The sequence below is a fragment of the Chrysemys picta genome, chromosome 1 (assembly GCF_011386835.1).
Source record: "Chrysemys picta bellii isolate R12L10 chromosome 1, ASM1138683v2, whole genome shotgun sequence".
NCBI classification, from domain to species: Eukaryota; Metazoa; Chordata; order Testudines; family Emydidae; genus Chrysemys; species Chrysemys picta.
In genome coordinates this window covers 294,154,327-294,168,735 of record NC_088791.1, presented here as the reverse complement: position 1 = coordinate 294,168,735, position 14,409 = coordinate 294,154,327, and the positions used below count along the sequence as shown (strand labels likewise).

The 14,409-nt window shown below is 43.3% G+C and overlaps 1 protein-coding gene across 2 annotated transcripts; it reads right to left on the bottom strand.

The window, feature by feature from the left end:
- Nucleotides 1-570: 570 nt before the first annotated feature.
- On the bottom strand, nucleotides 571-13,774 carry SERP2 (stress associated endoplasmic reticulum protein family member 2). Of its 2 annotated transcripts, XM_024104322.3 has the most exons (3): nucleotides 13,236-13,774; nucleotides 8,742-8,814; nucleotides 571-999 (listed from the first exon to the last, which is right to left on the bottom strand). In XM_024104322.3, exons 1-3 carry the CDS (start codon nucleotides 13,317-13,319, stop codon nucleotides 959-961), a joined length of 198 nt encoding a protein of 65 aa, XP_023960090.1. In that variant the 5' UTR covers nucleotides 13,320-13,774; the 3' UTR covers nucleotides 571-958. The 2 variants fall into 2 exon arrangements, 1 of the variants encoding a protein (XP_023960090.1); XR_002888691.3 differs by lacking the exon at nucleotides 8,742-8,814 and having other exon boundaries at nucleotides 861-999; nucleotides 13,236-13,376.
- Between the last annotated feature and the right edge of the window lie 635 nt (nucleotides 13,775-14,409).

The window sequence follows — 14,409 nt, the reverse complement described above, 5'->3', positions numbered from 1 at the left end:
TGCAACACTAGGAAGAAGTTTCTTTAAGGTGGACATTCAGCATCTACAGAACAATCATCACTTTATTAAACATGTTTGGGGGTTCAGAAAGGACTTTCTGAAATAAAGGGATGTGAAAGAACCTCAGGACACCAACCACTTCATCTAAATCTCCTCTTGAGTCACTCCTGTTGCTTTGGGAAGGGAAGGCTTTTCTTTGCAAACAGCTTTCAGAGGATTGGTAATCAAAGGAAAATCCTGAAACCATCCTGCTGTGAAAACATAATTCCTAAATGGCTATAACATGATAACTCTTCTCAATGTCCTAACTGAGTTTTTAATTAGCTCTTGCTCAGGCAGACCTTCCAGTAGGGCTGATTTCTCATCTCACACCAGTGTAAAACAGTTGCAACTCCAAAGAATGTAACTCTAGTGACTCTTGATTTATACCCGTGTGAGGGCAAATCAGATCTAGTGAGAGATTTGCCTGAGTAAGGACCTCAAGATTTGGCCACTAGTGTGTCTGTTGAGGGGGAAGGAGGGAAGGCTGTTTATACTGTCAGACGTTTGGAAAAAATGGAACAAATGTAGTCAAGTTGAACATGAATATTTATTTGTAATAAAAACAAATTTCCAGCATAAAACAATTATAATGTACAGAGTAGATAAACAGGCACTCACATGATCACTCATAAATACATTAGGTAAAAGAAGAAATAAATCAACTGAACAGCACTGACAGCTAACCAATGTGGTTAACTCATTAAGTCAATAGAAAAGCAAAATGTCCTTTTCTGCTGTGGCAGTTAAAACACATATGCAACCGATATGACAGGTCAACAGGTAATTTGGTCTGCCCCATTCAAGAGGAAACACAAAGGTACTCTCAGATAAGAGTTCTTCACATTTATGTCAGGCTAAAATTGTATCTGGTCCACCATGTTGGATGATAAAGGCAATGTCAAATCTACGCAGCTCCTCACATGCCCATCCTTATACTCTGAATGATCTGAAAGATAGCTGAAACAAGGCAAAAAGAGAGGCTGTTCAAATGCTGGTTAACTTTCCTGAAATTCAATCCTGTACTCTGATACTGCTGCTTTAACCAGCTGAATGGCTCGTGTTCTCACATGCATGATTAGATGTTATCTAGCAAATGCTTCGATCAGTGGACTTCTTTTGAGTAGGGGCCTACTTCCCCCACGGATGCAAAAAGGATTATGCAGGTACCGTCTAGGAATGCTAATGGAAGTACCATGCGTAAATCCTCCGGCGCTGATGAGGGATTAGACCCCTTCGACTAGAGTGTGTGCAGCGGCGCTACCAGGCACAGCTGCGTGCACTTAACAAGTTGGTGGGTCTCTTTCTTGGGAACAATCACTTCTTGTTACAGGCTGTTTATAAAACGGCTCCTTCTAAGTAGGTAGACCAGTAACAGGAATACAACCTCTCACAAATCTGGCCTACTTTAATTATTGCTAAAGCTGATTTGTAGGGTTGGGCCATCTAAACTCCTGTATTATTCCATACCGTGGGCTCAATCCTGCAAAAATGCACTCATGTGAGGAGCTGCATGGAAGTTGATGGGATGATTTTTGGGAGTAAGGTTTTGCCAGATGGGGCACTGTCATCTCAAGCCTGCAAACAGATCAGGTCCAGTGGACCCATGCAGAGCCCTCCGTACGTGTGTCTGCCCACAAAGACTCACAGGACTGGGGCCTATGTTTGCGGCCCACAAACAAGAGCAGTGTTGACTACTGTTTACTAGCCATTAGGTATGCAAATCAGAAGATAGTCTTCAAAATGGGACAGTTCACCAGAACTGGCTAAATGGAAATGAGGCACCTGGCATTGGCCATTGTTGGAAGACAGGATACTGGGTTAGATGGACCTTTGGTCTGACCCAGTATGGCCATTCTTACGAGGCCGATTCTGCCATCACGGTTGAAACAGAAATCTCTATTGGTATCAAAATTGATGTCACAAACTGGTATTATACCTCCACAGAGAAAAAGACCCGAGCATTCAGTAACTGTATTTCCTGTCCTTTAGTATATTTAATACACGAATTACTAAGGACTTGATTCTGCAGACCTCATGCAAGCAAAACTCCCACTGATTTCACGGGCCGTTCGATACCTTGAAAGGCTGCAGGATCGAGTCTTAGTTCTTAATTATACAAACATGACATAAATTCTCTTTATCTGTACCATCACTGCCTCCTAATCCCCCAGCTCTGGAACGGCATCCGTCTGCTGGAACCAGTGAGCGCAAGTGCAGGAGTCAGGCTGTGCTGACGCAGCTGCAGATGCTGAGCACGTCCCGTGAAAAGACACGTGCCCTGGAATTGTATTTTCATAGAGCTCCCTCGTCTGTTGCCCTTTTAGAGCTTTGAGGTGTGTGTTTGGAAAACTTAAGAAAAATTGAGAAAAACTTGTTTTCTTTTAAACCAAGAAGGTAGAAGGCATAAGATCGGGAAGCGTCACTTTGATTGCTGAGCTGCAGTAATCTATGCCGAGTCTCTGCCCTCATCCTGCAGACACTTGAGAAGTTCCACTGAAGTCAATGAGGGCATGGCTACATAGTAGCTGGGACGGTGCTTCCCAGTGGGGCTAGCCAGACACGCATTCGCTCTGCTTGAGCTAGTACGCTATAAATAGCAGTGTGGCCACAGCAGCCCAGGAGGCGGCTCCGGCCAGCCACTCATGTAAGTACCCAAGGGGCTGGGCAAGTAGCCCAAGCTGCCACCGCAGCCACACTGCTATTTTTAGTGTGCTAGCTTGAGCTGTGCTAGCAGGTGTCTGCCTACCCACCCTGGGAAGCACGTTTCCAGCCGGTTTACAGACGTACTCCATGGTTAAGGACTCCCTCTACGAGGGTTTGCAGAGTTAGACCTTCATTTTGGACACAAGGCCAAACCCATTTTATTTTTAGAGTAATACTTAAAATAATGGCCAACTTCAGGGGCCAGATGTTCTGCTGGTGTATGTAAGTCAAGGAAGTGATGCCAAATTCCAGCAGGCCCTCGAACTCTCTTATCTATCATAGAGCTTTTTACTGCCACTTATCACTCTATTATCTGAGCACCTTCAGTGGAAAATCAATAGCAATAGCAAAGCCCACAGTGGATTTCATGGAGCTTCTGGCGGTTCTTTTGGGTGGAAACTCTGCTTGGGGTAGGGTTTGTGGTTTTGATTTTGTAGGTGTTTTTAATACATGATTTTGTTTGTTTCGTATTTTGTTCTGTAAGTGCTTTTATAATTCACTTCTCTGAGGTTTATTTTTCTTGCTTAAATAAACAGGATTTCTCAATCGAATGGGATTTGCCCTGCAGTCCAGCCTCTTGCAATATTCTACTAAATTGAATCACAAGTCAATTAGGCTATGGAGCAGCAAAACTAGTGAAAATCACCTGCTTCTGTCACCCTGTCAGGCCCAGTTTGCCTGACCCATTGTACTGTAGAAAGCTACTGTTTTTGCAACAGGGTCTGTAAAAACCAAACTCCACGGAGCATCTAGCTCTGCCTGTAAACCAGTGAGTGAATCTGTTTAATAACATCTGACTCCAAAGTGCAGCAAGGAACAGGAAGACGGAGGAGTTGCTGAGGAAGTTCAAAGAGAGAGAGAGGGAGAGAAAGGAAGTGGGGAGTCTAGACTCTGAGAAGTTAATAACTTAATGGTGGGAGAGCAGAGCTGAGAGAATAACAGTGCCAGTGAGTGTATGGCTGAGTAAGAGAAACGGGGGAGACAGAAAGGAAGGCACTAAAAGGAGACAATATTCAACATGGACATTAGAGCCCAGAAAGGAGGTCTGTTAGTAACTAGCAGATCCAAAGGATTATTAATAAGTGGAGTAAGTTCTATTGGTTGCATAGCAGCATCTCAAGTATTAAAAATACAAGGATGGCTTAGTAGGCATGAAGCAGGGGCGTTAAAATGGTCTTGAGGTCCTGGGTGCTCTGACATTGTGCCAGTGCCACTGCTTTGTGTTGGGAGACCAAAGGTGGCATTTGTAATTGTGCGTCTAGTCAGGGGACTTCAAAAGGATTTGAGGATCCTCAGCACCTTGCTGGATTCAATCCCCAACTCTAAAAGGCAGAAGCCTTTCCCTACATGTTCATGCTGCAAACCTTGCAGAAATAAGGAAGCTGGCAGAATAAAATGAGTTGCAGTCGGAACAGGCAGCAGGGTAGAGGAAAGACAAACATAAAAACCCATCTAGACTGAAGAGCTGGACACAGGAAGATGTGAAATTGAAGGAAGTGTGTATAGGAAATGAAAAGGAGGGAGAGTTGAGTAGGTTCAAGCTAGCCACAGAGGAGCATAAAAGGAACAAACCAGCAAAATGAAATTGTGTTAGCTCTAGGGAGGAAGAGAATTGGTCACAAGGAATAAAGAATTTAGAAATACAATCAGAAAAGTGAGGGGTCAAAGAGAGAGGGGAGAAGGACCAGTGAAAACAAGTCAGCTCTCTAACCTGGAAAGCTTCATTTATCTTGTATTGGAATAAATAACTATGGGTGCTCAGTTTTCAACTCGTTATCATGAAAATGGGACAACCTCCTATAGGATTCAGGGAAATTATTAGAGACAATTGCTGGAGATGCCAGGAGCAGAGAGTAACAAAGAGTTGGTGCTAGAGTGCCGGATGGAGCAAAATATCTATAACCGTGGACACAATGCCCCTGACGATCCTAAAAGAAGTTGCAAAGGAAATCTTGCAAGCTCTCAATCTCTTCAGTAAACGCTTGTAGGTCAGGAGAGGTGCCTGTAAAAAGGGCAAAGGGAGTAGGAAGTAACAAGAAGAATATGCACTGGCCAATTAGCTTGACAGTTGTTCTAGGCAAACTCTCTGAACATACAAAATAAGAGTCAATGTAAACATTTGGGAGAAAGACATCTCTACACCAACATGGGTTTGTTAAAATAGATCACTCCACACAATTACCTTTCTTTGCTCTCTTTACTGATTTAGTTAATAAATGGATGGATTTACCAAACAACTCCAGTTCAGGTAAATTCACTTACATCCCCCAGTGATGTACAGATCCTGTACCACGACATTAGAATCTCAGCTGGCCTTGGAAACCAGACAGCTTTCACAACAATAATACTTCATGCTCATATGGTTACTTTCATTCTAGGGTCTCAAAGCACTTTGCAATCCTTAATTAATGTTACCTCACATTGCCTCGGAGTGGTGAGCATTATATCTTTTATACAGATGAGTGAACATAGGCGCAGTAAGGTTAAGTGAGTTGCCCAAGTTTAGACAGTGAATCAGTGGCAGAGGTGAAAATGGTACCTTGGCTTTTGGGTGTCTGGGACCTTCATATTAATAAGATTTTTCTTATACCAGTATATTTTAATTCTACTATAGTGACTAATAGCAAGAAGATACAAATACCAAATTGTGGATTAGAAATTGACTGAGGATCTGAGGAGCAAAGATATTGTAAACGGCAAGTTCTCTGTATGTGGTGTCACAGACACATACTAGGGTCCAGATTATTTAATACATTAATTAGTAATCTAAAGGAAGATGTAAATTCAACCGTGCTCAAACTGTTGACAATCTCAACCTTGCAGGATGAGCCAGTTACACAGAAGGATAAGAATCATTTTGTAGAGTGGGCTGCATGCAATGAGATGAAATCAAATACGAAAGCCATTCACCTAGGAAGAGGAAGTAAGCAGCACTGATACAAACTGAAGGACAGCTATCTGGGAAACAGGATGTCTGCAAAGACCAAGGGGTGATAGTAATATAGCAAGCGAAATATTAGATTCAAGTGCAACACCACTGCAAAACAAGCAAATGGAACAGAAACCATTGCTGGTCTCAGATACATAAATAGGCTCACACGTATAAACTAGAGAGATAATAGGGCCAGACCATGTAGCAGACCTGAAATATTGTGTTTCTTTCCAGTCCTCAACATTTAGGAAGTATATACAAACACAACACAAAGGACACAAGGATCAGGTTTATAACCTACGGGGAGAGAGAGAGGGAACTAAATGGGCATGTTCTAGAAAAGAGAAGACTAGGGGAGGGCTGGGAGAAAACATGATCACAGTTTATAAATACCTTCAAGGTAATAACAGAAATGAAGAAAGGGAATTATTCCATTCTCAGAAGATGGTAGATAAGGAGCAATGGTCTGAAGCTAAGAAAGGAAAAAAGTTCAGGTTAGACATTAAGAAAAAGTTCTCAACAGTAACAGCCGTTGGGTGGAGGCTACCAATGGAGGTGACTGGATAGTGGATAAGACATTTGCAGGAATTAAGTGGAGACTAGTCCTGCAAAATGTAGGGATCACACTACACGATCCAAGTGGTCTTCTCTGGCTTTAACATCTGTAAATCTTAGCTATATAAGCTAGGAATTCCCTTCCTCATGCAGCAATAACCTTGAAAAACCTTTTCCAAAATGCCACCCTCTCAAAACTGAGGTCCACATTGCAAATGGAATGGTAGCCATGCATGTACTTCATCCAGTGGCACAATCTGGCCTTTGATTTGCATGGTGCAAAGAGATGTGCGATGGGGGCAGGTACCATGTTGTTTGTTACATGGTTGTACAGTGCCTGGCACCCTGGGGATGGGGCTCACAAAGCAAATAATAATTAAAAGGGTTACAGCAAAAGCTGTGTGCAATTGTAATAGCCTAGAAGAACAGCCCTGAAAATGTTTGTGGAAAAAGGAGGCATTTGTCTAATGGATTCACTACTGAAAGGACAAACATAGCCATAGCCAATACATTACTGAAGACTAAAGTCTGATCAAGCTCTAAAAATGACAAAGATAAACATCTAAGCCACATTATTATGCTGTCTCTTCAGATAATGAAACCAGTTCAGTGGTTCTCACTCAGGCAAAACTCCCATTTCAGTCAGTGATTGGTTAGCATGAGTAAAGAATGCAGGGTTGGATTCCAGATCACAAAATGTTCGTTCTTGGCAATCAACTGGATGTACTCTCCGTCATTTATCACCAGCTTATTTATTTATCTTCTCTGCATCTCCCATGTTCAGCTGTTTAACATACTAATTTTTAGAAAATAAAACTAAGATTTTGATTTTGTTTTATTGACTTATTTTCAATTAATTTTTTTAAAAAATTACTCATTTTTTGTCACTTTTCTTAGAGTTTGTGTTGTTGTGAAGTCTGGGGTAGGGGCTGCATGTGTGCTGTTTGGCCATCACTGCCGAGTACAGTGGAGCCCTCCCCCGCAACAGAAATAATAACTAACTAGGGAGCTGCACTTTGACCCTGCTCTTTCTTTCTGCCAGAGCATGTTTGAAACCACTTGATGTCTTGTCATGGGAAGGAACTATTATTTCTTGAGACACTGACATCACAACTGATGTGTCTAAAAAGCATTGTCGTCTTTATTCTTAGTTAGAGGCCACGTAAGGGAATAAATAAACATGAAAGTTCACAGGACACCAAAGACATGTAATGGAGTTGGGAGCTGCAGGCTAGCTGAAGGCCTGAGAGTTTGCAGCAGTCTAATGCTATGCTCTACATGATTATTGGCATTAGCAATACATAACTACAGGGACAACCCTCATTCACCAAAAACTCCCAACTGACTTTGGTGGGAGGGAGAGATTTGAGTGCATAAGGAATGAGGCATCAGAAGAACACATCTAGCTGCAATGGGCCATGGTGGATTTACCATAACTACCATTTGTTTTTGGGGGGAGTTGAAATCCTGCTTTAAGACTAGGTGAAAAAACAGGAACAGAAAGTTCTCAAAAATGGCATTCATTAAGTCAGACATCAACACAAAGGCCACTGCATTGCATTTCTGAAAGCAATGCAATACCAATGGACTAATCATAGGGTGGGTCTTCCTATGACCCGTTCCATATTGGGGCTCTTAAAAAAATTACTATCAAACACACGTCAATTCTTGTGAAAGATCTTAGATTGACAATCTGGGGAAAGAAACTCCTCTGGGTACAAAAGCAAAGAAAGTGGAATCATATGCTCCCGCACACTACTGAGTCTTAACTTGGCTCTGGAAGGTAGTTAAATCTCTCCCATTCAGTGACCTCTTTTCTGACTCTGCCAATAAGTGTGCCACCTGCAGCCAAATTATAATGCAGATTTTGTGATTTGGACACCTGTCTGCTAGGAACTGGACTGCTATAAAGAACTCATTTTGTTTGGGCCATTGAATATATTTCGCATTCATCACATGGTAACACTATTACCATCCCAGCCCAGGTTCAAACCTGCAGCCTAAAGGTGAAAGAAAAATTAATAGGACATGGAACCTGAGCCATCCAGTCCCACATAGAAACGAAACTCCAGTTTTAGACTGAAAGTGGAAAAAACTTTCCTCTTAAGATGCATTTGTTATAAGCAAGACTATATAATTATCATTCATTGCTTAAGATTTGAGAGGAAAAATATATTAAACCACTTGCAATCTCCAGAAACTTTTCCTAAATGCTCACGTAAGTTTCTCTGGGACAGATCGAGAGCCGCACTGTATGCTAAGCATCAAATTCTATTCATAAATACACACACAGAGGTTCCCATTGGTTGCAGTGGAAGTTGTGTGCATGCGTCCTGGGTCAGAATTTTGTCCACAAACTTTTAGGGTATGATCTCACTCCCATTGAAGTAAATGGGAACCATGCCACTGACTTCAGTGGGAGCAGGATCAGGCTCTTAAATGCTTTTCTACTGTCAGCTCAACTCCCTCCCCCGCCCTTCTTTATCTATTCTCAGTGGTGTGTTCATACCTGATCCACAGACAACAAAAACAAACAGTGCCAGTAGCCATGGTCCTACAGGATATTTCTCCTCTTGGGGCCTCTAAAATGTGGGGGGAAAAGAAGATTTCAGTTTGTTACCAGTTTAACCAATTGTCTTGGTAGCTCATTTAAAAATAGATGCAGAAAATCAAGATAAAGAACTGGCATGGTTTCAGCTTCAAACCTCAAACACTGAACATACTCAAAAGGTCCAACGTAAAACAGTTTACTCCATTGTCATAACTGCTTCCCAGGAATGCTAAGAAGCTGAAAGGAAAAGCTGAAGCACAATACGCTAACGGAAGAGTAATAGAGGATAATTGTATTTACAGTAGATCAGACAGCTTAATTCAACAATATTGAAATCTCCCATTTCCCCCCCTTTAAATAGAATAATGCCTCTCACAGATTCTCTGCAGATCAGTTGGCATGAATTTCTCTAGGGAAAGGTAAAGTGAGTTTTATTCCCCAATGTTTGCTTATCTATTTCTGTCCTCTCCCCTCCCACAGTTGGACTGTTTAGTAGTCTCCCTTGTTGTATCTATATTTTAAGTTCTTTGAGACAGAAAACATGTTCTTAGGTATTTTCTGAGATACCTAATAGATGTAGGATACTTGAAAAATAATTATGTTCCCTGACTGGGTTGTCACTTTAGAACAAAGTATATATCCTACAGCCACTCCCCATCCACCGGGAGAGGAAATTGTTAGAAACAATATCAAAGGACACTCATTTTTTTATTTTATTTTGGTTAGCATGTGCCAAAAATATCCTTAAGTTAAATATACATTTGATAAACAGTCAGAACTGTTTAACTGCATCTGAAGAAGTGAGTTTTTTACCCATGAAAGCTTATGCCCAAATAAATCTGTTAGTCTTTAAGGTGCCACCGAACTCCTTGTTGTTTTTGTGGATACAGACTAACACGGCTACCCCGATACCAGTCGGAGCTCTAGTCAGTTTATTTTAAGGATGCCTGACTGAATGTTCTAACAGGTCACTTGGAAGTGGAGAGGAAGGAAGGAAGAAGGTTGATGGTCTTCTATGGCCATTTTGAACTGCTGACTTCTGTTTTGATGTATGATTATTGTTTGGAGCCTAAAGCACTAGATAGAGGCTTTTATAACTAAGAATAAATACAAACGTGTTAACTGTAAGATTCCAAGGACCACACAGAGGAAAGAGGTGGATAGATGGACTTAGAAGCTTCTTACCAACCAAGACATGAGCAGATGGTTATATGATGACATGAGATACTATGGACATAATCAATGGAAGTAGATGATTCACATAGCACTAAGATCAGGACTGGGCAGGGCAAGTAAAGGAGGACTTGATAGTCATATCTGGATTCAAGCTGTGGAATTGTGCATTCAGGAAGGATGGTTGTGTGATGCTCATGGTCACTGGAGATTTGGTTCAATTCCAAGCTCTGACACTGACATCTTGAGTGACTTTGGGTAAGTCACTTAATTTCACTGTGCCTTAGTTCTCCATCTGCAAAATGGCGACAATAATACTTGCTTTCTCCCAGCTGTTGTCAGTTTAGACTGTAAGTATTTTGGCACAAAGACTGTCTATTACTATGTGTTTCTACAGTGCCTAGCTCAAAGGGACCCTGGTCTTGGTTGAGGCCCCTAGGGGGTACTATGCTACAAATATGAATAATAATGGGTCTGCAGTCCTGATCCAAAACAGCTTGATTTCTAGAAAGCTAGAGCTGCTGCTACTATCTAATTCTAGAAGCGCTGTGTGGAAGAAGTGCCAAGTAAGTGGAGGCTGAAGGCAGAAGAGTGGCCAATGGAAGGAGAATGGCAAAAGATGGGGTGAGAGGAGAGAAGTAAGCAGACTGGGAGGGAGAAGGGGGGAAAAAAAGAGAGAAGGAAGGGAAAGGATTGCAAAAAGGTCAGAAACAAAGAAGAGTGAGAGGAGAAAAACCAAAGGGATGACAGAAAAGAGGAAGGTAGCATTATCCAGTGTGTAGGGCACCAGACTGCACATCAGAAGACTTGGGTTCTATCCCTGGTTCTTCTACTGACATGCCCTCTTAACGTGGGTGTGTCATACCACCTCTCTGTGTCTCCGTTTCCCCCATCTATTTAAATAGTGCTGCTAATGCTTTTTAAAGCACTTCAAAATCTCTGGGCAAAAAGTGCTACATATGGGCTTAATTCTCCATCATTCATCAGTGGGATTTTTCCCATTGACTTGAATGGGGCGCAGGATCAAACCTAAGTGCTCCGTATTATCAGAAACAGGAGAGGCATCGAAATAATAAAAGTAAGTCACAGACAATTTGTTTCACCAGAGATAAGGTCTGTTGTTAGTCACAGACACTTCATTCAGAGAAGCTGCTTCACGCATCAGTGAGTGGTAGGAACAATAGTGAAAAGCAGTCACGTGACTTGTGGTAAAGAAAAAACAAAGGCATGTCCCTTACTTTTGGCCATTGGCAGGGCACTGCCCTACAGCATAGCATTTTTAAATCAACCTTAAAACATTTTAATTTAAAATACATTTATTTTTTTAAAAATAACTCGACCTGTTGTGTTAAGGATTTGAAAACATCAGCAGTTTTAATGTATTTTTAAAGAGCATTTCAGGTTACCTTTAAGGTGATTCAACCAGGTTAATGCTAGATTACAGCCAAATCTAATTGAATAGAAATCCCGTTTTCTAGGCTAGCTCAGTCACTCAGGAGTCTGGGATAGGGGAGTTTTAGGAGATTAGCATAGACCAAGCCCAAATCAGACTTATTTCAGTATAACTACGATGCTCAAAGGTGTAAAAAATCTACACCTCTGAGCGACACAGTTATACCAACCTAACCCCTGGTGTAGACAGTGAGCACTATGTTGACAGGAGGGCTACTCCCATTGACATAGTTACTACCTCTCGGGGAGGTGGAGTACCTACGCCAATGGGAGAAGTTCTAGGTAGCATCTTCACTAAGCCCCACCGTGGCGCCGTTGCAGCCTTACAGTTTACACTTACAGGTGTAGACAAGCCCTACGTGTCGAGAGCTTCTTGGCAAAGCAAAAATCCCAACTATGAATTTCCAGCAGTTCCCTGACATTATATTAACAGGCTTCTCTTTGAAACAGTTCACTCTTGGCGTGGAGGAGAGCTCTGAAAGGATAGTGAGCTATTAATAAACACTCAAGGTTTTGTGGGTGGAATTAGAATAGCAAGAGCTCTAAACAACTTTGAGGAAAGGGGAGCTAGAGCTCAAATGAAAATCTCTCCCATTAACCAGCTTTCTAAGAGCACTTTTGAACACTCTGAATTTAAGCAGCTGAAATGTCAGTAGCTCAGCCCAGTCCACTGCTAATAACAAAATGCATGCATCTGAGCACAGTTAAGCTCTTCGATTTTCTATCTCAGCGTATACAACTGGAGCACAAGTGCCACCTTTATTTAAAGTAATACGCAAGATTTCGTTAGCTGGAAGGCTATTGCCTCATCAGGTGTGAGGGCTGTTGTCCCAGCTGAGCTGCCAGCACAGTCAGGGCTCCATTTTATTCCCACTGTAGCTGAGGGCAGAAGTGAGCCCTAAAAGATGAAATGGGATCACATCTGAGTTATCTCTTTTGTATTGACATAGGCTTTGTATTGATGAGGAAAAGTGGTCAAGTTTAGGTTGCACTTAGCTAACCTGTACTAAACTGATCTAAACTCAATTACTTTTCCTCATCAAGACAAAGCCATAAAGACCAACTAGCCAAACAGCTCATTCATATAAAATAGCAAAGAAAAAAGAGATACAGAGGCCTAAAAGACTTTCACCTACGAAAACACATTTTACAATTAGTAAAGTCAAATAAACTGTTATGTTTTAATCTCTTAAAAAACAGATGCCACAGGAAATAAAACACAATAACTCCCACTAGTGCTGTCCCTGTTAGAGAGCTAGAACCCTTTCAGAGTACACCTCCATGCGGGTGCACTTCCAACAGCTGTAATGTTGCAGCAGCCAGCCCTGCTGGATATTGTTGCATGTTAGTCCCCCTCGATGGGGATGGAGGTGTTGTGTGTGCTGCATTCTCTCTTCTCAAGTGGCTGGTGTATGTGTGTGTTTTTCTTTGTGTTACAGACTCTCCCCCTTCTGGGTGTTTAGATGGAAGGTGTGTGTGTGTCAGTCTCTTCCTCGCCTGGTGAACGATTTTGCTGTGTGTTTTCCATGAGACACTGACACTTTCAGTCATCGAGGTGTGACATTTCCTCCAGTCTGCCTCAGCTTGGGACAGGAGCCCCTGATTTAACCATCTGATTGTTCTACACCCCTAGTTTGGCTGGAGCGTTTACTCCCGTCAGCAGCACAAGAAGGATCATCCTCTGTTCCCCACCCCGGGGCTCCTGTAGCCTGTTAACCCTTTAGCTCACGATTCCCACACCTCCCTACGTGTTGAGCCGAGGAATGGGCAGAGAGAAGCCTTGCCTCCTCGCAATCCCCTCTGCCCCCTCCTCCCATGTCACCTTACCAGGGTTTTGGCTACGTTCCCTCTCTGTGTGATGTTTTTGCTGTGCTTTTCGTTAGCCATCCGGATCCGCTGTTTGGCCACCATCGCTCTGGGGTGGAGATTTAGGGAGCTCGGAAATTCCGGAGGCCACCTGGCTTCTGGGTCTGGTTTGTGACGAGCCAACAGAACGCCCCCTTAAAGAACACCCCCCTGACTTGGAGCAAGCGGGGCTGCTACTGCCCTGAGACCCGGTGCTGGTTCCTCAGTACCCCCAGCCGGCTGCAGACTGAGGAGAGGGTGGCTGGCAGGATGGATGGACGGAAGTAATCTCTCATCTCAGGAAACCCTCTCCTGCTTCCTCCTACCCTTCCGGTCCCCCTGCTGCCTAAACACAGGCGGCAACTACTAGGGCTGCCTGCAGCCTCCGCTTTCCCCTGGCTGCGAACGCGCATCCCGCTTGCACTATGCGGGGCAGGGAGCTGCCAGGGCTCGAGTCGCGCATCCGCCCAAGGTTCTGGCTCAGCGTTCCATCCATGGAGCGCTGCAACACACAAGGTTCTGCGGGAGGGGGCTGCCAAGCGCTGATTGGTGGTTTGAGAGGGAGGGGTGGAGCGAGCGTTCTAACGCGTAGCCCAGCGTGGGCGTGTCCTGCGGCTGCGATAGTGGGGGATGCTGGAGCGCACTTGCGGTCAGAGCTGTTTTCCCCTTCAGCTAAGTCAGTAACACCCTTGTAGGTGGTGCCCTAATTCTGCCCTCACTTGCCCTCAGAATTTGCTCCCTGGCAACATTAGGATAAAAAGTGTGTAGGGGTGGGGACCAGGATGAAAACATGAACATAAGAATGGTCATACTGGGTCAGACCAAAGGTCCATCTAGCCCAGTATCCTGTCTGCCGACAGTGGCCAATGCCAGGTGCCCCAGAAAGAATGAACAGAACAGGTAATCATCAAGTGATCCTTTCCGTCACCCATTCCCAGCTTCTGGCAAAGAGAGGCTAGGGACACTATGGGGGAAGGGAACAGCAGCAAAGTCTAAAGTATGGAGATGGGCCCAGAGGGGACAAAAATTTGGGGAGAGGGGAATGGGGAAAAATGGGTCTTGTACTCACAAGCACCTTTCCTCCTATTTTGCCCTATTTCCTCCTACACATGCCTGCTACTCAGGGCTGTGGTGTATCTAGTATCTATCTAGCCAA